Source organism: Colletotrichum gloeosporioides, assembly GCF_011800055.1.
Source record: "Colletotrichum gloeosporioides strain Lc1 chromosome Unknown consensus_32, whole genome shotgun sequence".
NCBI lineage: Eukaryota > Fungi > Ascomycota > Sordariomycetes > Glomerellales > Glomerellaceae > Colletotrichum > Colletotrichum gloeosporioides.
In genome coordinates this window covers 311,179-332,296 of record NW_025544677.1, presented here as the reverse complement: position 1 = coordinate 332,296, position 21,118 = coordinate 311,179, and the positions used below count along the sequence as shown (strand labels likewise).

Here is a 21,118-nt window from a genome sequence, read left to right as displayed (position 1 = left end):
GGCTGGGAGTGACAGCATTTGTGGGGTGGACGTGGGCAGCAGGTCGAACTTCTACCTTACATACTGCGTGGTAGAGCAAACAATACTTCAATAAATTGCGGAACTCGGTATTCCTGAGCAAAGGGAAGTCAATGAATCAGCTATTGTCTGGTCGTCAGTTTTGTGACAAGTGGATTGACACAAAGGGGTATGCTGTCTGCCCGATGATGCTGCACTGACCGAACGGGCCTTCTTTCCTGGCCCAGAAATGGATGTCTGCGCAATTTATTGTAATGAGAATCCGCTGAACCCGTGTGGCAAGAATTTGGTTGGCTAAATGGGGGAGAAGAAACTATGCCAGTAATGTTTTCACCAATAAAGTCTCATCTCTTGCAAGATAGTGGATTCTCGGTTTGATGGGTACTTTCGGTACCGTTTGGTATGCACCTTGACAACTTTCACTGCTTCCATTTTCACATTTTGACATTTCCGGTCTTGCGAGCTGCAGAGCCGACATTGTTCCAAAAGCTCATCCCCTTTTTCCATAAAGACCGCTTAATCTGCCTACGTCTGGGCGGCTACGAAGACGATAGGAGCGAAGACGATAGAGACGACGACGGCGACAATAACAACGACGCAAGACGACGACGACGATAGACGGCAACGAAAGACGACAAAGACACAGACGATTAGAGGCGACGGCAACAGCGACGGCAGCGAAAATAGTGAGCACACGGGAAAAAGAGTCACTCTAACACTGAAATAAGTTCACCTCGCCGCTTCTTTATGCCAAAATGGCAGATGAGACTGGCCCGAAACGTTCCACGGTGTTGAGCAGCGTCATCGCTCATCCTCTCAATCGGCAGCAATTGGACGACCAGACAGACCCAGACAGTTTCTCTGACCTTTGGAAACTCACCGACAGCGTCATGGAGTTTTATACCCCATCGTCTGACAATACCTGCATGATAATCTCGACTTTTCGGGAAATGCTCTCGAAAAACGGAGCGATCTCTCTCATGACCGACATCAAGAAGATCGGCAGAGATCAAGTGAAGCTCAGGGCATTCTCACGCTATCTAATTGACACAATACTCAAGCCAAGTTAGTTATGACTCTATCTAAGAGGTTTGCTATCCGGGCAGTGTCCACCACACACGCGTGTAAACCGTGTATCCTACTAAGACCCCTATTTTCTTATACTGCGTTTAAGCCACAACGTTTCCTATATATTCATTTCCCTTATCGTTGCCGTCGTCTGTCGTCGTCATTATCCCTATTCCTATCGCTTTCTCTACTACTGTCGTCCTTATTGGAGTATTGGGTACGCTACGATCGAAGTCACAGGGGACACTGCCCGGCCAGTAACCTCCTATCTAAGTCGATAATGTACTGACAAAAGTTTGATTTCAATAGTGAAGCTTGCGAGTATGGTCAATTCTGTCGCACTGGCATCCACACCCGCGTTGCCCAATTTCAATGCCACCAGCTCGATTACCCAACTCGCGGAACCAGCCAGAGGCCGACGGGAGATTCTCAAGGATGAATGCCTCCTACGTGACGGATTCCGCTGTGCATACAGTCATTGCAGCGACTATGAGAGTATTATGGAGGGGCTATTTGTGCCGCCTGCAGGCATGCCCGCGGGTGGCACTCATCTCTCACATGTGTTGCCATTAGCCCTTGGGAAGTTTAACAACGCCAATCAAGTCGAGAGAGAAGCGGTGGCCAATGTTTGGTATGCTTTATACCGATACTTCCCTGGATTGGGGGGGGAAAATCGGCCCGGACAGCCTGAATCAACACCAAAACCTCATCACCTTTCACACCGGTGTTCGTGAAGACTACGACGACCACCGGTTGGCTCTCAACCCCGTTGATGGCAAGGTAGGGTATCTTTGTAGTTCCAAACCCGTCAACAATTTGAATCTTTAGCTAACGTCCAATGGCTAGATTAACAAGTACGAAATCAAGAACCTTCAAGGAGCCCCTTTCGCTGTCAAACCCCCGCAAGGCCATCGTGAAGTCATGACGCTGGTCTCCTTCGACAACAGATACCCCCTTCCCGAGCCGGAGTTTTTCAGGGCTCATTATCAGATCGCGAAAATTCTTGATGCAACAGGGATTGGGGTAAACATTGAGGCGGAGATAAATGCTTCTTATTACGACCCCGAAAACCTGAGCCCTGATGGCTCAACTGACTTGGGGTCGATCCTGAAACGGAAGATGCTGCTGAACATTTGATCCTAACCCAACATCGCACGGGATGGCAGTGCTCGTGGTGTTTGCGTATTGACGCATCTCCTGGGTTTGTTTTGAGTGTTGAGGTTCGTTTGGGGTCTTGTTTTGATCCAAGACTTTGGTCGTTTTTTGAGCTTTGCGCCGTAAAGTGACTATTTCCGAAGCAAGAATATCATACGAGTTGGGATGTTTGTGTTTGCTATTTGAACTTCACCAGAACCAGGTTCAGTGTGGCAAAGCAAGGACCTTCTCGGGAAAGACCCAAAAACACCTATTATCTGTGAATTGAAGAAATATTTCGCTCATATTTCTATGCAGCTCTCATTTCATTTCATTTCGTGTCTTCCCTTTAGTTGTCGCACCTATTGGTTAAGACTTGAGTCTCGCTATATTCGGATACTCGGAGCATTCGGCCGGATAGAAAAGCTCTTGATCGTGTGTCGATGACCAGAAAAAGTATACAAATTGAAGGACACGTCCAAGGTTTGTGCGGTGAGACGAAGATAGCAATATTTCCTCTTTTTGGGAAATGGAAGTTGAAGAAGAAGTGGATGCCGTAGCATGACAGCCACTCTGCGTTCAAGTTGGCGCAGGGGATGTGTTTGCAGAAGCTCTCCAATTTTGCAGTTCTTGCGCCAACAGCTTCGGTGAAGCCTCAACAAACAGCTACAGAACCCCTGGCTTCAAGAGCGCATATAAAACCACATCATGACCCAATAACATCCCCTTTGAAACTTTTCATCTTTACACCAGCGACCCAGTTCATCAGACCATCATGCTTCGTCCCGCTCCCCAGCTGCCCATTGGGCGGAGCATGCTCCCACGCGCATGGCTGGCATCGAAACCACTTATTCCATCCTTTCTTGCAAGACCTACCAACAGTCAACCAGTCTTTGGCCCCAAGCGACTTCTTGGCCCCTCGGCCATCAAGAGGTTCGCCTCCAGCAGGCCAACTAAGAGGGAACCAAAGGAGACCCGAGGCACTTCCGTCACGACATGCACTGTGTCCCAATTTCTCAGCAAGCATGGAGAAGACTTGAAAAGGTGGATTCAGACCGGCAAAGCCTTTATGATCGCTTACCGCACCACCTACGGACATCATGAGCTCTGGGAATCATACAAAGAATCGCTGTCACGCCACGCACGCCTGGAGTGGGACTTCAGGTTGATCATCATTGAAGACAAAGATGTTCTCGATGGTCTCTCCTTCCATCTAGTACGGAACGTTCACAACGACCTGGTTTCAAAATCCACCGGATTGAGTCCGAACGAAATCGCTGAATACGGGATCCCTGGACTTGATTTTTTTACGCACATCAGCGACGAATATCTCATGGACTTTAAGAGTGGGGAATCGCGCATGCGACCTTTTACTCTGGTTTCTGCCTTATGGAAACCTTGGTACCTTCATCCCCTAAAACGCTTTATTGCTCGGTATCTATCACCTAAGAGTGATCCTGAAGAGGCACGTGGTTATTTGCAATTCAACGAATGCGATCTGTCCCCAACTTTGTATCAAAAGCTGGCATGTACCAAAAGGGATTCCAATGAAAAACTTGGTTATCTTGGTAGATACGGCAGGTGGACTTATTCTAGTGTCTGGGGACGTAAAAAATAGATGGTCCATCTTTACTAAAAGATGCAATGAAGCTACCATGAGGAAGAAAGAATAGTTCAGATTCCAAGATCTTTCTTCATGGCAGAGTCTTGCTGGTGGATACTTCCAGCTTACCGGGTACAAAGCTTTTTGTGCTAGCTCCATGTCATTTCCATTTTTCTTGTCTAGAAAGGTAAACCCAAAATTGAAATCCATGATATGCCCCTGCCGTTGTTGTTGTTGTTGCTGTTGTTGTTGTTGCTGTTGTTGTTGTTGCTGTTGTTGTTGTTGCTGTTGTTGCTGTTGTCGTCGCCATCGTTACACAGTTATTATCCATCCGAATAACAAGTCTCGTATGAAAAGTCTCAGTTTATCGGTTGACCTATCGAGCGATCAAGAATGTTAAATGAGACTTCCAACATTCCAGGAAGCCATTACATGGGATGAGATCTGATAACAGGTCATGTAATGACAACAATAATAACCAATTGTGACAAGAGCAAGCCCCTCCAAGTGCAGTACGTTGAAGTAAAAGGAACATGAAAATGGGGGCTCAGCCATAAGGATCTGATCGGGTCCCCCTGAAAATGTGGGCAAGTAGTGAGATGTAATGAGCTGTTGAAAGTTGGTCCTATTGCTGTGTACGCTGCGTTGTTCTTCTATCCGCTAACGATGGATGGTCAACAAGAAAATGCAGTTCCCATGGAAGGATGAGTTTGGTAGATGTAGGCTGTCTTCTGACTGGGCCGAACCCTTTCTCCATGAAACTCTTGCTTAGAAGCTGAATATCACGAGATCTAGCCGTTATTCCAGCCTCGATTAGTAGCTAGACTGAAACCACCGAACGCTTGTTATAAGCCGGAACTTCCCATAACACCCATTCCGGTAGAACATGGCCAGCCGCTAGCTTTCAGCTCAACGCCACGATCTACCTAAATTCGCCATATTGCCGCCTTCAGCTTGTTTGAAGATAAGCCACCAGCGGTCGAGACATGAAAACTTGAATTGCTATGGCAAGGTCTGAAAAGAAAGCCGGGAATATGGCAAAGCGTGCTATGGCATATGTTAGACCAGAATTCCCATTTAAAGGAGTAGGAGAAGGATTGAATCTTGTTTTTTTTGCACAAATAAGTCAACATTTCCTCCATATTATTGCACACAAGTAATTTCTTACGGCTAAGTTGCTCTGTTCCTCTTCACTCTTAGAAGAACTTGACCCGCTATCCGGTATTGACTCATACTACCCATTCTCATTTCTATTAGTTATCAGACTGTCTTCTAACATGTTTTGAACACCAGGACTCTCCTTATCCACAAAATAAGTCCACTATAATCCACTATGTCTGGCGTCGAAGCTGTGATCGGCCTGATTGGCGGTGTCATAGGCCTTCTCGAGGCTGCGAACAAGGCATATGCGACGATCAAGGACATGGCCGGACTTCCAAAGGCCTTCCAGGAAGTTTCTCAGAGAATACCGCTCGTGTTACAAATACTGGAGCACGTGAAGACGAACGCAGGGCAAGCACCGAGAACAACAATTGACGCAATCACGCCAGTTGTCACATCGTGCAAGGGAGAGGCCGAGATGCTCAAGGATATACTGGAAGGGCTTGCAAGTGAGGATTCGAAATGGGACCTGAACCGATACGTCAAAATGATCAAGTGCAAGGGGAAGAAAGGTCGTGTGGAGGACTTGATGAAAAAGATCATCGAAAATGTCCAAATCCTGGCAAGCGACCAGACGATGAAGCTTGCAACGTCGCAGCAGCTTCAAGAATTGGGGCTGGCTGTAGAAGGACTCAAAATCATTGAGCCATCCGCTCCAGACGAGCTCTTGCGACAGGGAGAAACCGTGACCATCAATTATGATGGAACTGGGTCCCAGCACAACCAGATCGGTAACAACAACACTTCTACGACCTGGCATGGCCACGGAACTGGGCACATGATTCAGGGAAACGCATACTTTGGCGCAGCTCCAGGTCAGTGAGGGTAGTCTGCAATACTCGTCTTTTTTGGTGTATCAGCATTTGTATTTTGGCACTTCATATTCACGAAAGACACGAGAGACTATAAGCTTGGGGAAATTATCAGAAGAGAATGCACAGGAGGAAATTTGTTAGGAGATCAGACCCTATATTGTTGTCGATGAGTGCAGGATTCAGAAATTCTCCTCGGTAGTAGAAGTATTACGAACAGAAATCCCTATGTTAATCACAAAAATCCTGCTTCGTTGACCACAAGCTAATATTTTGGCTTGAGCAGAAACCAGGGAGGCCAAGGTGAACCGGCTTATCCGCACCCTTTCTGAAAACACCTGCTTTTATCAGGCAAGCAAGGACAGAAATCCAATGCGAGCACCTGGAACATGCGAGTGGTTCATTGGACACCGAAGTTTTCAAGAATGGCAAACAGAACGATCTTCAGGGCTGCTTTGGGTTTCTGCTGATCCTGGCTGTGGAAAATCAGTTTTGGCAAGGCACTTGGTTGACAACGTCCTTCCAGGGTCACCTTCGCATACCATATGCTACTTCTTTTTCAAGGACGACTTCCAAGACCAGAAGAGTGTTTCAGGCGCCATGTGTGCTATTCTGCACCAAATATTCATGGAGAAGCCGTTTCTTGTCTCTGATAAGATGCTCAATGACTTCGAAATGATTGGCTTCAAGCTTGCCCAGTCGTTTCAGCATCTCTGGGACATTCTGATCTCCGTATCATACGGCAAATCTGGCAATATCACTTGCATCCTAGATGCAGTCGATGAATGTGAGGAGTACGAGCGAACCCAAATAGTCGCTGCATTGTGCCTTCTTTTCAAAAATCCTGAACGGCCCAAGGCACTGAAGTTCCTTCTTACCAGTCGCATGGATGGTCAAATTTCACGGGGTTTGCAGAGTCTCGAGAGTCTTGCTCCAACTATACATCTACACGGCGAAGACGAGGAGCAAGTTGACAAAATTGCACAAGAAATCAATCTTGTCATCAGGGGTAGAGTCTTCGAACTGGGCATGAAATTCAGCTTGAATCAAGCGGAAGAAGAACTCTTGTATGACGAACTTACGAGCATGCCAAATCGGACGTACCTTTGGGTCTATCTGGTATGCGATGTTATAGAGATGACTCTGGGCATATCTTCCAGTGCAATCCGTCAGGTAGTAGGAGATATTCCCCCTACGGTTGACGAGGCTTATGAGAGAACTTTGCGCAGGAGTACTGATTCTCACAAAGCTAGGATTCTTCTTCACATTGTCGTTGGGGCTGAGAGGCCGTTGACATTGCAAGAATTAGCGGTGGCATTCGCTATCTCATGTGGATGCGCGCCGCAAGACTTACGAACTGAGCCGGCAATGAGATCTCGCGACGCGATCAGAGTACTTTGTGGCCTTTTTGTCACTGTCATTGACTCGAAAGTCTACTTGATCCATCAGACAGCGAAAGAATTCCTACAAGGCTCGCATTCTGATGATCTGCATCCCGAGCGTTTCATCTGGAAAGCCTCATTCGACCCGCTTGAGTCGAATCGAGTTCTCACTGGTGTGTGTGCAAAATACTTGCATTTCATGGGGATGACCAACTCGCCATTTCCACTTCACTTGCATGTTCCTTCAAACTGCATGTGTGATGAGAACTGGGTGAAGTACAGCTTTCTGGCATACTCAGTAGAGTATTGGACCCTCCATTGCAGGAATGCAACAGTAATGGTTGATTGGGACATTGAAAATCTCATTGCGGACCTTTGCAATGTTGATTGGGTTGGATGTTTGCCTTGGGTCACAGCGTACAACACGCTCTTGCCCGAGGGTCGGCAAATTGACCCGTCAAGCTTTACAACACTCATATTGGTATCGTACTTTGGACTTGAGGAGATGGTGTCCAAGCTTATCCAGAAGGAACACATACAACTGAACATCAAGGACAATAAGTACGGTCGCTCAGCTCTAGCATGGGCAGCTCGCAACGGACATTCGAATGTTGTTCGGGTGCTAGTCAATACCGTTACCAATCTTTCTCCAAAGGAAAAGTTCCGCCGAGGCAAAGTTGATGTCAACTCGGTGGATCAGAAAGGCCAGACTCCCTTGTCTCTTGCTGCTGAATGGGGTCACGAGTCTGTTGTCAGACATCTGGTTGAGTCGAAGAAGGCTGACGTGGACTCAAGCTGTCACAGAGGTTGGACACCTCTCGCTTTTGCAGCAGCACACGGCCATGAAGCCTCAGTCAGACAACTTCTAATGACCAGAAAGGCTAAGGTCAATTCAAGAAGTTGCTTGAGCCTTCAGTATGTCTGGACATCAATACCCCCTGCCGGTTTGGGAAGCAGGCGCATACTTCAACACGTTTTGTCTATCCTATGGGACAACATTCGTGGAAGCGGGGATACCCCTTTCATACTAGCAGCACGGTATGGAAGGTCTGATATCGTGAAGATATTCCTCGACATGAGCGACCCTGACATCAATATGAAAGGAACTGGCGGAAGAACAGCACTGGCTCACGCAGTAAGCAATGGAAACGCAGAGGTCGTCAAGTTGCTGCTTGATAGGGCTTCTATCGCCATCGATTCAGAAGACTCAGCAAACAAAACGCCCCTTGCACTAGCAGCTGAACGAGGCGACTTACAAATGGTCATCCTCTTGATGAGCACTGGCAAAGCAAACATCAATCACAAATCTTCATCAGGGAGAACGCCTCTTGCACTCGCATCTTACGAGGGACACGAGGGCGTTGTCAAATTCCTACTACAATTTGTCGCAGTTGATGTCAATTCAGCAGGAAATTGGCGGGAAAGCCCACTATTCCTCGCAGTGACGAAGGGGCATTCGAAAGTCGTCGAGGCTTTGTTATACTCGAGAGAAGTCGATTCCGATCATCAGTTCAACGATTTCAAAACGCCTGCTATTCTAGCCATTGAGAAAGGGCAGACCGAAATGGTTCCGCCGTTGCTTCGCAAATGCACTGGGAATCTCCTGGCACTGGACACACTTCTTGCTGCAATCGAGAATGGGCATTTGGAGATCGTGCAAATGCTAGTAAGAAAACATGAAGGAAACGCTAATGTTGACGAGCTGGTGTCTGTCGGATTGCTCGTAGCAGCTAGCCTAGGCCAACTGCAAATCGTCAAAATTCTCCTTCAGACAGGCCGGGGCGATGTTCATACTAAAGATGCTGATGGTAGGACGTCTCTCCACCATGCGGTGTGGTATGGGTATACAGACATTGTGAAACTTTTATTGGAGACAGAACAGGTGGACGTGAATTGTGCAGACCTTCAAGGGCGTACGCCTTTGGATATCGCCGAGGAAAGAGGCTTTCAGAGCATTCTTGAGATTCTAGAAGACTATAGGAAGCAAAAAGAGTGGTGTCCAGTGTTGGTTTGTCAGGTTGCTGAGACAAACACGAAGTAGACTCTCATGGGTCAACAAGGTGCGCCTCCAGGCGGCAAACTGCGAAGAAGAAAAGTTAGAAGGGAAGAAAGGGGGGTAGACTCTCATGGGTCTTAAACTTCAGGGCGGAGTTCCTGGCCTGGGTCAACATCTGTTATGAGGCAGAAATGAACCTGGTTTGCAGCACATACCAATNCCCGGTTTGGGGGGGCTTCCTATATGACCGGGGGAAAGTATTTAACTATTCCCCCAAAAAAAAAAAAAAAAAAAAAAAAAAAAGAAAAAAACCCATCAATGAGCGGGACGGAGCGTGCCATTCTCCGTATCTTCGACCTAACAGGCCTTCAGAAGACCTGGATTTGGAATGAAGACGAGTCCGCCACCGAGCAACTTCATTCAAGACAAGGGCTCTCAAAACAGATTAGGAGAGCACAATTTTGACAATTTGGCACACTGACAACATATAAGGCAAATAGGCGGTGCAGGTCGTATTGCAGTCCTTGCCGATTTGGTGAGATCAAGTGTAGGCAAGCCAGTGAAGAGCGCGGGGAAGAGTTTGTATCAGACTAGTGTCCACATCATGCCAGAGCTTCCGATGTTGTGGTGTTGCTTGAGGGAGGGAATGTTCCGTATTTTGTTGCGCAGAGTGCGCGATGATGAGTCTCTTGGAAACAGAGAAGACAACGAGAAGGAAGCCGCTACATACGAAAGAGAGCAGAAACAGATCAAAAAGAAAAGCCCGACGGCCGTACTTTATTCCCAGAGAATTATCGATTTGCCGGCGAGTGCTTTCCGGATGGATAAATGAATGGGGAGGCATGAAAGAGTCTTGTGAGAGAATTAGGCAGCTCAGCTTCAGTGACATTTACCATGGCGTAAAGAGTTGAGATACTGCCGATGTACCAACCAATGGTGGTGTTCTTAGACAGAACAGGCTAGATGCGTGGCTCTCCGGATGAAGTCTCGCTGGAGGAATTGGATTACGGCGGCGGCTACCTCAAAGAAACTACTGAACCTTTATTTTTATGGTGTCCAAACTGTTGTGGAACTTCGTCAGAGAAGTTTTGAGGATATAATGTGAATTTCGCTTCACATTCGGAACCCCCGAGCCTGAACCCCGTGTGACCCGGGTGTTCCCCACTTTTCCGGGACTACCCCGTCGCCGCTCCACGGCAATTTAACTAGGCGGTGTCCGATGAGGCCCGGGAGTTCGGCAAAAGAACAGATTAAAAAGGCGGTTCGATTCACTGATCAAAGAAATCCGAGTTCACCGTTTGCGAAACGGAAGATCTTATCGCGATGGTCAGTTTGATATAGTGTGCCATCAGCCAGGTTTCCGGAAGACTAAGCCCACACTAGCCTTCAAATCATCGCGACTTTTGGGTCTTTGCAAGGACAAGCTTTCTTTCTTCGTTGGTTTCTCCGCTGCCATGACGATATGGGCGGGCGTGAGCCGAGGCTGTTCTGCCAGTCCCCATCCAATTCGTTCTTGGGACCAGGACACGGACGTTGCGATGAGTACACGAGGGCCGTCCAGCCGTCCGCCTTACCTTCTGCCGGCCAGGATGATGAGTGAGGCACACGTGAAGGCCCACAAAAGACGTCAAAGATACAACGCAAGGCGATATCACGGCTACTAAATGACTTGCAGCGGTGATATAGTCATGCTGGAATTAGGCGCCGATCCTGAATGAGTCGTGCTCGCTAGCCGGGGTGTCCTTTCTCTTAAACGCCGTCTGCGATTCGATCATCAGTGCCACGAGCATGCTTCAAGTTCGGGAAGTTGTTGGAAGATCGCATCGCATACTTTGATCGCCCCCAATAACACAAGACGCATGGGCCAATATCACCACTTCAAGTTAGGACAGGTGTTGGGAGGGCGCACATCATTACCAGATTACGATTGTCATCATCTATGGGTATCCGCTCGACTAGCATTGACATATTTGCACACGTGGGCACGCATTTCTCTCCCCACACACCGCTATGACCGCCCTTACAACGCCAGGATCCAGTCCCGCAGGACCTTTTGGATCTCGTAGCTGTTCTTCTCCATGAAGAACATGTGTCCGTTGCCGTGGATGCCAGCCTCGCCGAGCTCGAGGTGCTCGGTCTTGCTGCATCCGGCCTGCTGCAGGAACTCCACGGTGCAGTGGTCGTAGGGCGCGTGGTAGGAGGCCTCGGAGGTGACCAGGAGGATGGGCTTGCTGGCGAGGTTGACGAGCTGGCGGGGCGCGGGCTCCTCAGCCTGCAGGACGCACTGGACGTAGTTCTCGCCCTTGGCGGCGTAGGTTGCCTGGACGAGGTCGGTGGTAGGGTCGGTGACCTCGGGGGAGTAGGTGATGGGGATGTCGGTCAAGCCATAGGGACGGCCGGCCTTGGTGCTGAAGATGGCCTCCTGGAAGGGAGGGCCCGTGGGCTCGAGGAGGATGAGGGCCTTGGTGAGCTCGGGACGGGCGTCGGCGATGATGATGGGCATGATACCACCCTGGCTGTGACCGAGAACGACGGCGGGGCGGCCGATCTTGTCGAGCAGGGCGGCACCCGCGTCCTGGACGGTCTTCTGCTGGTACGTGGCGTTGTTGACGAACTCGACGTTGGAGCTGTAGAAGGCATCGAAGATCGGGTCGCCCATGGTGCCGGTACCGGGCCACTGGGTGTGGTTGGCAGCTTGGGCCCAGAGCATGTAGTCCTTGACGGCGGTGAAGCGCTGCTGGATGATCTCAGCGGAGTAGGTCGAGGGCTTGGTTGCGCCGTAGGCGGGCATCCAGGCGGAGCGGCCACGGAACGTCTGGTCGACGATGTAGACCTCGAAGCCCTGTCTCACAAAGTGAGAAGCCCAGCCACGGCCGCCATCGGGCTTGTTGAGGAAGTTCTGGGGACAATATCAGTAAGGTTCAAGGCTCGGCCGAGAAAGATTGTGACCTTCCGAAGAGGGCCTCATGGGGATCTGCAGTGCACTTACGGTACCCGTTTGGGCCTGTCCGTGGATCAGGACGATCGGCGTCTCTTGGGTGACGCCAAAGGTAGGGAGCAACTTCTCAACGTACATCTGGTCACGGAAGATGTGGCCGCCGGAGCCATCGTCGACGTAACCGCCTCCGACGTAGAAGTAAGAACGAATGTAGGGGACCTCCGAATCAACGCATCCCTCATCCGGCGTAGGCGGCGCGCCTTGTCCCGGGAAGCCTGGCGGTCCGCCGCGTTGGGGGAACGCGGAGGCCTGGCCCAGCAGAGCGGCGGCCACAGAAGCTAGCTTGAGGAACTGCATATTGTGCTGCGTCGGCGTGTGTCACCTTGATACCAAATGAGACACGGGGGGCTAGCGATTGACTAGATGGGAGACCCTTTGGAACAAAAGGAGTGGAAGGGGGAAGGGAGAACCGAACCAACGGAGAGTGACTGAGAAAAAGAGCGACAGTGGTTGGGCAGGGGATCAACAAAGTTTCCGTCCACGCGACGGAAGGGTGGCAACTCATTCTTTTTAATTGAACGAAAATCACCTTGCCGCGAGCTCCGCTAGTCTAGCATAAGGGTCCCATCCTTCGAGTGATTTCAATGATAGGGCTGATGGAGCGGCCAAGGAATGAGGTAATACGACGTTGAGACATGGCTTGCCGGTGAGCTTAGCGGGACGCCACCGCCTCCAAGGCTTCGATTCGGTCTGTAAGTCTGGATAGCGGCACTCGCCCGATGGACCGAGACGCCACGCGGCCACTTCCCGATCGTGGGATGGAGACTGGGCAACTTCACGGCGTACGATATACGGCGGAACTCGGGGGGGTTCAATTGACAATAGGGGATAGTTGGGGGTTATTCAGCACTGCCTAATTTCCATCCATTGAAGAAGTTGGCCTGCCCATATTAAAGTGGTGTTGTCCGGGCACGAGTCAGTTCGCCGACAGGGACCAGGGCCTCAACACACGCGAGGGTCTCATATAGAACGGGGCCGCGGTAGCATCGTCGAACAACCATGGATATTAACCTTCACTAGAGGGCTGGATGCGGATCATGTCCGAGCATTAATCTCCGTGCGCAGAGGAAAGAGGAGAGAAAAACTGCTTCGGGATCGCTTTCTTGGGCGGCTGTCAGACGCAACGAGAAGCTCGGGTTTGGGGGCTAACTTCTGTCAAAGGAACAAGTGCCGAAGAGGGAACTTATGTGCTCGAAGAGAGAAAAGCAATGACTTGCAATTTTGGTGGGGGAGCTTGGTGATCTTATGGCGGGTCGAAGAGTGGTGATTATGATGATCTTGATCCATTTCCCACATCTTCCCACATCGGCCGTGGACAATCGGTTGATCGGGTCCAAAATTCAATGGAGAATCAAGAAATCAACCTGCTCGACTCCAAGTGGTGGCCAAGACCGACTGTCTTACCGGCTTTTCAGAACGGCAAGACGGCTGTGGCTGTATCTACCGCTAGCTTTTGCTAGTGCCCAGATCAACCGTCAGGCCATCCCCGTCTTTTCCTAGTGGACGTTTGCTCCTCCGATGCATCCATATCCCTGCAAGGTACGCGCACGCACGCACGCCCGCCACGGGGGGGCAGATTCTGATATCGTATTTTGTGTCTTTCAACTCCGTCGGCAAAAAGAAGAAAAGGATCTGTCCGGTTCCGGTCGCTGAAGAACAAGATCTAAGCGAAGGCTGCCTGTTCATGCCGGTTGTTGTTGAAGAATCAAGAAATCCGCTCCACACTCGAATCGTCTTCGGTACGCTTAAATCCTCTCCGCAAGCGATGTTGCATGCGGTGCTGCGGCACAAGAAAAAAGAAAGATGATCCCTGGATCTTACGTTACCTCTTGTAAGTCCGTAACAACCAGTCCGGTCACCTCGGCTTCTAGAAGTCTAAAGACCTCCCCTCGGACAGAGCCCCACGGTGGATCGCAATCACACATCTGTCCTGGGATGGGGGAGTCTGCAGCCGACGTGCATCCGAAGGCGCAGGGAAAGTTGGGGTTGAAGAACGGAGGTCTCAAGCCCTGATCCTTTCATCTGGGTCGGCCTCTTCGCAAGGTCTGGAAACTGGTCACGCCGCAAGAGTTTCTCGGAATGGTATGATGCCCTTTCGCAAGGCGCCGGGATGAGGAGACGTACGGTTGGGACTAAGCAGGGCCCCTATGTCTTAGTGTAGGTGAGGCAAAGAGGATAATAATGGTTCATGAACTGCCCCGTCTGCACTGCTCTCGAAGGACCCTTTTTTCGTCGTCTCTTTCTCTCTTGACCTTTCCTTCGTCCCACGTCGCTGTGCGAGTGCCCCCTTCGGAACTTCGCCGGCCATGGATGACCCGACGCTCCTCATCCATTGGCTCTTCAGCTGCCTGGCCTTGGCGGTCATGTTCGCCAGGCTAGTCTGGAGGAAGATAGCCAGGCAGGAATACAACCTGGGCGACTATCTCACTATCGCCGCCTGCGTCTGCGCACTGACTCGACTTGGCCTCATTCATGTGGTGTTGACCTGGGGGACGAACAACGTGACACCGAAATATCGAGACTCGCACGACTTTACAGACGAAGAGATCTACAGACGGGAGATCGGCAGCAAACTGTCTCTCGTCAACCGGGTTTTTTACAACTCTTAGTCAGTTCTCCCCTTTGATAACCCCCTGGTGCACTGCAACAACCCATGTTGCGTCCTCGCTTGTATGCCCTCTTCTGCACGCAATCGAGTCAGGAAGGTTTTTAGAGTTGCGATCGATATACTAACCCGACTCAAGTCTTTGGTTGCAGAAACTTGTCTTGTTGGACGTCTACCGTCGTCTCATTCTCAACTTGCGATATGAGAAGATTACCATTTGGTCCTTTTCCCTCATTTTCTTCGGCACCTACGTCGCCTGCCAGGTGACAACCTTCAGCGAATGCAATCCCTTTCACCTTTACTGGCAGGTTCTGCCTGACCCTGGTATGTGACTAGTCATATTTGAGGATTGTCAAGAGAACATTACGACTGACAACTCGCCCTTGCAGGATCATGTTCCAAGGCCCAGCTTCAACTTGTCGTCGTTGGAGTTCTTAACATTGTGACCGACTTCATGCTTCTCGTCCTCCCGATCCCATTGGTCGTCTCCCTCAAGACTCCTTGGCAGCGAAAAATCCAACTTTACGCCCTGTTCACTCTTGGAATTTTCATCATCGCCATCACCGTCATCCGTCTGCCGATCAACATCAACAACAAGGACCTCCAAACCAACCGCACGACATGGGCCAGCACCGAGCTGCTCACCGCGGCAATCGTCGTCAACGCCCCGACGATCTACGGCATGTGGAACAAGAGGAGGCAGAAGAAGTCGTCAGGAAAATCAACCAATCCATCAGGTCTTCACTACTACGGCGGCGGCACCCACGCATCGACGGTTCATCGATCGACTGTGCGAGCCCAGGGACCTGAGGAGTCGTTCGCGATGAACTCCACAAGGCGCAAAATGGGTCCCATGGAGGGAATCATGCAAACAAAAGAGGTCATCGTTTCAGAATTTCGGCAAGATGGAGACCACCGTATAAATGGACGATATGAGAATCTCCCGGATGATGTGGAGAATGCATCCAATCATTCGAGCCAACACGGCATCTTGAAGAAGTAATGAGCAAATTTCATAGAGTAGAATAATATAACGGCATTACGACCCAAGTTTTCTTCATTTTTGCAGCATTTGATTATTGAGTAATTCGCTACGAAAGAAAGACAGAAAAATCGCGCTTGAGTTTTTTAGGCTCGGTAGACGTCCGAAATCCTACCATGGAGTAGCTGGTTAGCTCCCGATATTAAGGCCCCGATCCTCCCGCAATCCAGCGCACAGACGACACGGGATCGGCATTATCAGACGAACACGACTCCAAGGTGAACCCTTGGCCTTAAGACGGGAGCAATCAAGATGCAACCTTCAATCACCGGTATTCAGGGGCTTTATCCTCATTAGACATTGGCAATATGGCAGTTGTTATTGCTTCTGAATGCAAAGAAGATGGTTCCAAACATTCGCAATGATGAAAGATTGAATAGGGGTTGATGATAGTCGTCAATTCTGATCTCAGAGTCTTGCAGGTGGGTGGCCCCATTGAGGTAATGTGGCTTAACCAGCTGTGGCTATGTTATCACGATTAGGTCTCAAACGGATGATAGAAATCTTTCTTTCACTGTGAAGATTTGATTGAGACTTTCTTGATAGAATTTCTGCACAGACGCTGCCGCTGTCACGTTGGTTCAGCTCAGCGCGCTACTGGCTGATATGATGCCGATTTAGCCGGCCTCATTGCAATGATCAGAGAAATGCCCAACTGGCGGAGGCCGAGAAAAGCGTTCCATGAGGCTCTGGCACAGCCTGTTTTGGGGTTTACGCGGCAAGTTGCATGCGCTGGCGCAGCTCTTCTTTTGAGCACCCAAGATATCCTCCGTGTCTCCCACCAAGTAAGACATCATGACGTGGAGGGCCAGCAATCCGGCACTTATTGGTTGCTCAAACACGGCCCTGGAAAGCAGGCAGCCAGTTGGGCCCTCCCTTCTTTTGAGGTTTGAAGCAGGCTCTGACTTCTTTGAGCCGCAGCAATGGTTCACAACTGCAAAAAAGCGCCTGATTCAAGCCATTCGGGGCGCATCGCCAGGGGTCCTGCATTAGCGAAGCTCAGCTGCAGTCGCGACTCTCTTTCAGGCGGTGCGGGCCGTTGGACTGCCATAAAGGCAGGATTCCCCAGAGCCTCGCCGTTGCGACGGACGAATTTCCCCTCCCTTCTCAAATCGGCCACGATTTCTTGAAGGCCACTCTCATTTAATCACCGTGTTGAAGCTCCCAAGGCCGTGAGAGCAGTAGTCTCCCACCGGCATACCGACCGACGGTAAGATCACCGAGTGAGTGGGAGAGCTCCACTTTACCGCGCCGATCCGATCGCTGGAGCAAGCGGAGATACACGTTCCCAAGCCCACGCGCCGGCCCGTCGACCCGAAACAGCTTTTGCCCGCTTCCGTCAGATCAGAATGGCCGGAGAGGATGTCTCGGTGGCCATTGCGGCGCTCGTGATTGCTATCGTCGCCCTCTTTGCGGCGACTCTTCAATTCGCGCAAGCAGTGTTCGCAACAGCACGCGGCCTCCCCAACTGTGATGAGCGAGTGATGGGCAAGTGGTCCAAAAACAGCAAAAGCAAATTCAGGTGGAGGCAGCTGCGCCTTGAGATCGAGTTCGAAGCGCCCATAATTTTTCTGGCCCCTCCCGGGAACGAGAGAAACCCAGGAGAAGGCGCGGCGTGGCATGCGGAGGGCACCCTGGATAGTTGCAAGCAGACCCGTGTCGACTACGACAAGCTGTCTCCCAAGAACGACCTTGAGAGCGTCCACACAGTCAATAATGAGCTTGCAACATGGGTATACCTACTGAATGCAATTGAACGAATGGAGAAGGACTCGCGAGACTGGGAGGCGGAGGAGCGGGAGAAGGAATCGGGCCAAAAGTTCATGCCCGTGGGAACGAAACCGCCACCTGTGACCCTTACAGTCAAGATCATGGCGAAGAAGAGGAGCTTTGACACAAACCCGGCGATCAAAAAGCCGTACGCAATCACGACCATTTCTCATATAGTCGAGCTTGCTTCCGTCCTTGGAATTTACTGGAAGGTTTTCGACCGTGACGATAACAAGTATCGCGCCGAAGGTAACGGCTACATCTTGACCGGCTCTCGCATAGCCGACTTCGGCATCGTCTTCGTCTTTGAGAAGACAGGCAGAACAACTTTCGGCGAACGGCGACTGATACCGACATCAGAGGTCAAGGAGCTATGCTTTGGCCGAGTCCCTACTCTTTTTCGAGCGAAGAAGGATGAGGCTGAAGATGTGGAGTGGCAAGATCCGTTGAAGACATCGTCCGGGAAAGACAACGTGAAGGTTGAGATACTGGAGTTGGGCAGCGAGAGTGAAATCGCCGAGACGCTCACGCAGATCGGCTGCAATGTTGAAACGATTCTCTACTACAAAGACAAGAAGAAGCACAGGCACATCTTTCCCGGTACGCACGCCACTTCCCAAGTGTAACTCTAGCTAATAGAATCACCCAGTGACCTTCGAGCTTGTCGGAATGATTGCTCGAGTTTTGCACATCAAAGGAAGATGCTTCCGCTTCTTGCCCAACCCGACGATTTTCCCTTGGGATAGGGAATCAGTTTCGCTTGTCCGACTTCTCAGCGCATTTTCCGAGCTCATTGGTCGAGACCTGGACAGCATCCAAGACACGATCTCGCTGCTGACGGAAGACGATGAGCAGTCTGATGATCTGATTCACGAAGAAGTCAAGCAGATTCGCTCGATGCTCGAAAAGGCAGAGTCTCTCAAGCAAGACTTCCGTACCGACGCCGCCCTCAGCCACACCCGGATGACGAAGTTACATGAGACGATCGAGTCTCTGGATGAACTCATCGACAAGCGAAATCAGGCTATAGTCTTGGATGTTCTCCGTCGACACTTGCAGGTTGTTCTCAAGGCTATCAACGGTCCTGGCCAGGACAAGAACGCCAAAGACGGCAAAGGCGCCAATGGAAGCAAGCCAGCATCGGATGACATCTCATTCGGCGATCTACTAGGCGTACCTCTCGAAATGAGGGAGCAGCGTTTCATGGAGATTTACTTTGATCAAATCCTTTGGCGAGTTATTGGCTCGACAAAAGTTGGCTCTACAACAGGAGGAGATCAAGAGGAAGTCACCAGGGAGATCCACAACATCTCGAAGCTGCGCAGAAAGTCACCCGTACGCGCAGAAAACGGGGATAGCGATGCTGATGTCTCGCCCATGCCATCGCCTCGGATCCAGGTTCACCAGCCTACATTCCCCACGGCAAAGCATCAAAACGGGCTCCCGTCACCAGGTCTCGTGCACAGAAAGACGTGGTCATCTCGGGGCATGGTGGTCCGAAGAGATTGGGGAGACACGGTGAAGATGCAGATTGAGATGCAACGGCTCACAGTCTGGTATACTTTGGTTTTCAGAATGATCTGCTGGTTGACGCTTCATGATTTCGACAAGAAGGATGTTCAGGTATCCAAGAGTGAGCTCATTGGTAATCGGCAGCCTGTCTTCATTATGTGAACAAGATACTGGGAGAAAGGTGGCGTTTGGCCCACGAGGTTATGATAATGTCATGCAGAATGTTTTGGTTGGTTCATATCAGGTCATGTACGGGCTCTTACAAGCATAGTTTGGGTAGACCAGGATCGATCTCTATCACTGGTGTTTACTGCTGGAAGGAATAGATCTCAAGGGTTATGTTGAAAGAAATTGCAGTCCTCTGACGCACACCAGTGTCCACGGTCGTGAGAGTCCTGTACTACTACAGCAAACACAACATTTCAAACACGCTCTCGGCACGCAATTCGTCCCAAGCTTGCAACTCAGCCAAGCTTTGAGTATCCCGTCTCGAAAAAGCAAGCTGCTCGGCCGCAAATTTGCCGGGATGAGCTAGTTAGGGCAATCTACCCCACTGCCGCATCGTTGCAGCTCCCCCGCATTGATCTGAATTTCTAGGTCCAGCCCATCTGCGGAGCGTTTGCAACCTCTTCCAACAAAACGGCCTGCCGCCACTTCACGCAGCGATCTCGCGCTCTCCCCATCATGGGATCCCGCGAGCAGCCCGCAGCGCTCCTCGAGGGCCGCCGCATCTACCTCGGCAACCTGCTCTACGTCGTCCGGCCGGTCGAGATCGAAGACATGCTGAGGGACAACGACTTTGGCAACTTTGAGAAGATCGTCATCTCAGTCGACCCTGTGAATGGGAGGAACCCGGGCTACTGCTTCGTCGATTTCGTCGAGCGTGCCGACGCCGAACGGGCCCTTGCTTCCCTGTGCGTCGACATCCGCGGCCGTCCAGTCAAGGTCGGGCCTTGCGAGCCGAAGAAGCAGCGGCAGAGGGTCTGGGGGAGGGAAGCGGAGCCGAATGATAAGCGATGGGGTAATTGGACAGGCCAGCAGGAACCTGGGGCTGAAGGGACTGGGGACAGCCCATATGAGGCTATGGGCCACTTTGATAAAGTCGTTGGCACAGATGGCGATGGCAGGCGGCTGTATATCGGCGGGCTGACGAGGATGATTGATCAGCAACATGCCCAGCAGGAGATGCAGGATCTCCTGGCTGGTTTCACTCCGTAAGTCTCCGTTCTACGCCCGAGGGGTGACGAATGCCACGACCGTTTACTAATATAGTATCCAATAACAGAAAAGAGATAGGAAAACGAGTCACACCCCATATGGAAACTCGCTCCAAGCCCGGAAACCACCACTATTGCTTCGTCGACTTCGAAACGGTCGAGGAAGCAGCGGCGGTAATTAAGGCGTTGAATGGCAAGGAATACGCAGGAGGTGCCCTGCAGGTCAGCGTCGCCCAACGAATTCCAGTGAGGATCCGGGAGCCGTCGAGGCTGCAGAAAGAAGACTCCTCATGGAGAGGGAGACCTACTCCTCAGAGTGACAGGCCAAAAGACGAGCAGTCGAGCACGGGATGGACTCGCCCAGCCCCGAGGGAATCGAAGGACGACTGGCCTACCATGTCCTCACAGTCTTCGGCGAATAGCAACCAGCCTTCCTGGCCTGTATCCAGGACTGAGAAGAGGTCGGAACCTGACAGGTCGTCGTGGAAGAGGATGGGTTCCAGCACGCCGAACTCATCGAGCAACAAGACAGACCAGCCACTTAGGTCTCTGGCTTCCAGCAACTGGCGCCAGAAGGCCTAGGCAATACTGTCTTTTAGTACATGCTTACAACGATCGTAGGAATAATATCAGTCTCGGTTGCTTTTGAAGTAGGGGTGTAAGTCGTGCTGCTTACGGTCTGGCAGGGAAGCGAGCCGTTGGTCAACGGGATGAGACTTATCTCAAACTTTGAAATACAAATAAGTCAAGCATCCATGCCAAACTTGTCTTACTTGTTCTTAGTACTTCCAAGGCAATGC

General features: G+C 50.8%; 7 protein-coding genes across 7 annotated transcripts; 6 read left to right on the top strand and 1 right to left on the bottom strand.

The window, feature by feature from the left end:
* Positions 1-773: 773 nt before the first annotated feature.
* GCG54_00007136 (uncharacterized protein) lies at positions 774-2,223 on the top strand (the record flags this gene model as incomplete). Its single annotated transcript, XM_045407124.1, is given in 4 exon segments — positions 774-1,083; positions 1,396-1,646; positions 1,660-1,866; positions 1,933-2,223. 4 exon segments carry the CDS (start codon positions 774-776, stop codon positions 2,221-2,223), a joined length of 1,059 nt encoding a protein of 352 aa, XP_045266045.1.
* Positions 2,224-5,156: 2,933 nt separating this feature from the next.
* On the top strand, positions 5,157-8,047 carry GCG54_00007135 (uncharacterized protein; the record flags this gene model as incomplete). The annotated part of the gene is made up of 4 exons (XM_045407123.1): positions 5,157-5,799; positions 6,323-6,915; positions 7,246-7,962; positions 8,009-8,047. 4 exons carry the CDS (start codon positions 5,157-5,159, stop codon positions 8,045-8,047), a joined length of 1,992 nt encoding a protein of 663 aa, XP_045266044.1.
* Positions 8,048-8,436: 389 nt separating this feature from the next.
* Positions 8,437-9,219, top strand: GCG54_00007134 (uncharacterized protein; the record flags this gene model as incomplete). The annotated part of the gene is made up of 2 exons (XM_045407122.1): positions 8,437-8,587; positions 8,978-9,219. The coding sequence occupies 2 exons, from the start codon at positions 8,437-8,439 to the stop codon at positions 9,217-9,219; spliced, it is 393 nt and encodes a 130-aa protein (XP_045266043.1).
* Positions 9,220-11,194: 1,975 nt separating this feature from the next.
* On the bottom strand, positions 11,195-12,469 carry GCG54_00007133 (putative secreted lipase; the record flags this gene model as incomplete). The annotated part of the gene is made up of 2 exons (XM_045407121.1): positions 11,195-12,073; positions 12,164-12,469. The coding sequence occupies 2 exons, from the start codon at positions 12,467-12,469 to the stop codon at positions 11,195-11,197; spliced, it is 1,185 nt and encodes a 394-aa protein (XP_045266042.1).
* Positions 12,470-14,478: 2,009 nt separating this feature from the next.
* Positions 14,479-15,780, top strand: GCG54_00007132 (uncharacterized protein; the record flags this gene model as incomplete). The annotated part of the gene is made up of 3 exons (XM_045407120.1): positions 14,479-14,780; positions 14,917-15,101; positions 15,167-15,780. The coding sequence occupies 3 exons, from the start codon at positions 14,479-14,481 to the stop codon at positions 15,778-15,780; spliced, it is 1,101 nt and encodes a 366-aa protein (XP_045266041.1).
* A 1,388-nt stretch (positions 15,781-17,168) lies between these two features.
* On the top strand, positions 17,169-19,263 carry GCG54_00007131 (uncharacterized protein; the record flags this gene model as incomplete). The annotated part of the gene is made up of 2 exons (XM_045407119.1): positions 17,169-18,189; positions 18,239-19,263. The coding sequence occupies 2 exons, from the start codon at positions 17,169-17,171 to the stop codon at positions 19,261-19,263; spliced, it is 2,046 nt and encodes a 681-aa protein (XP_045266040.1).
* Positions 19,264-19,315: 52 nt separating this feature from the next.
* On the top strand, positions 19,316-20,900 carry GCG54_00007130 (uncharacterized protein; the record flags this gene model as incomplete). Its single annotated transcript, XM_045407118.1, has 3 exons — positions 19,316-19,330; positions 19,699-20,315; positions 20,387-20,900. The coding sequence occupies 3 exons, from the start codon at positions 19,316-19,318 to the stop codon at positions 20,898-20,900; spliced, it is 1,146 nt and encodes a 381-aa protein (XP_045266039.1).
* Positions 20,901-21,118: the final 218 nt, after the last annotated feature.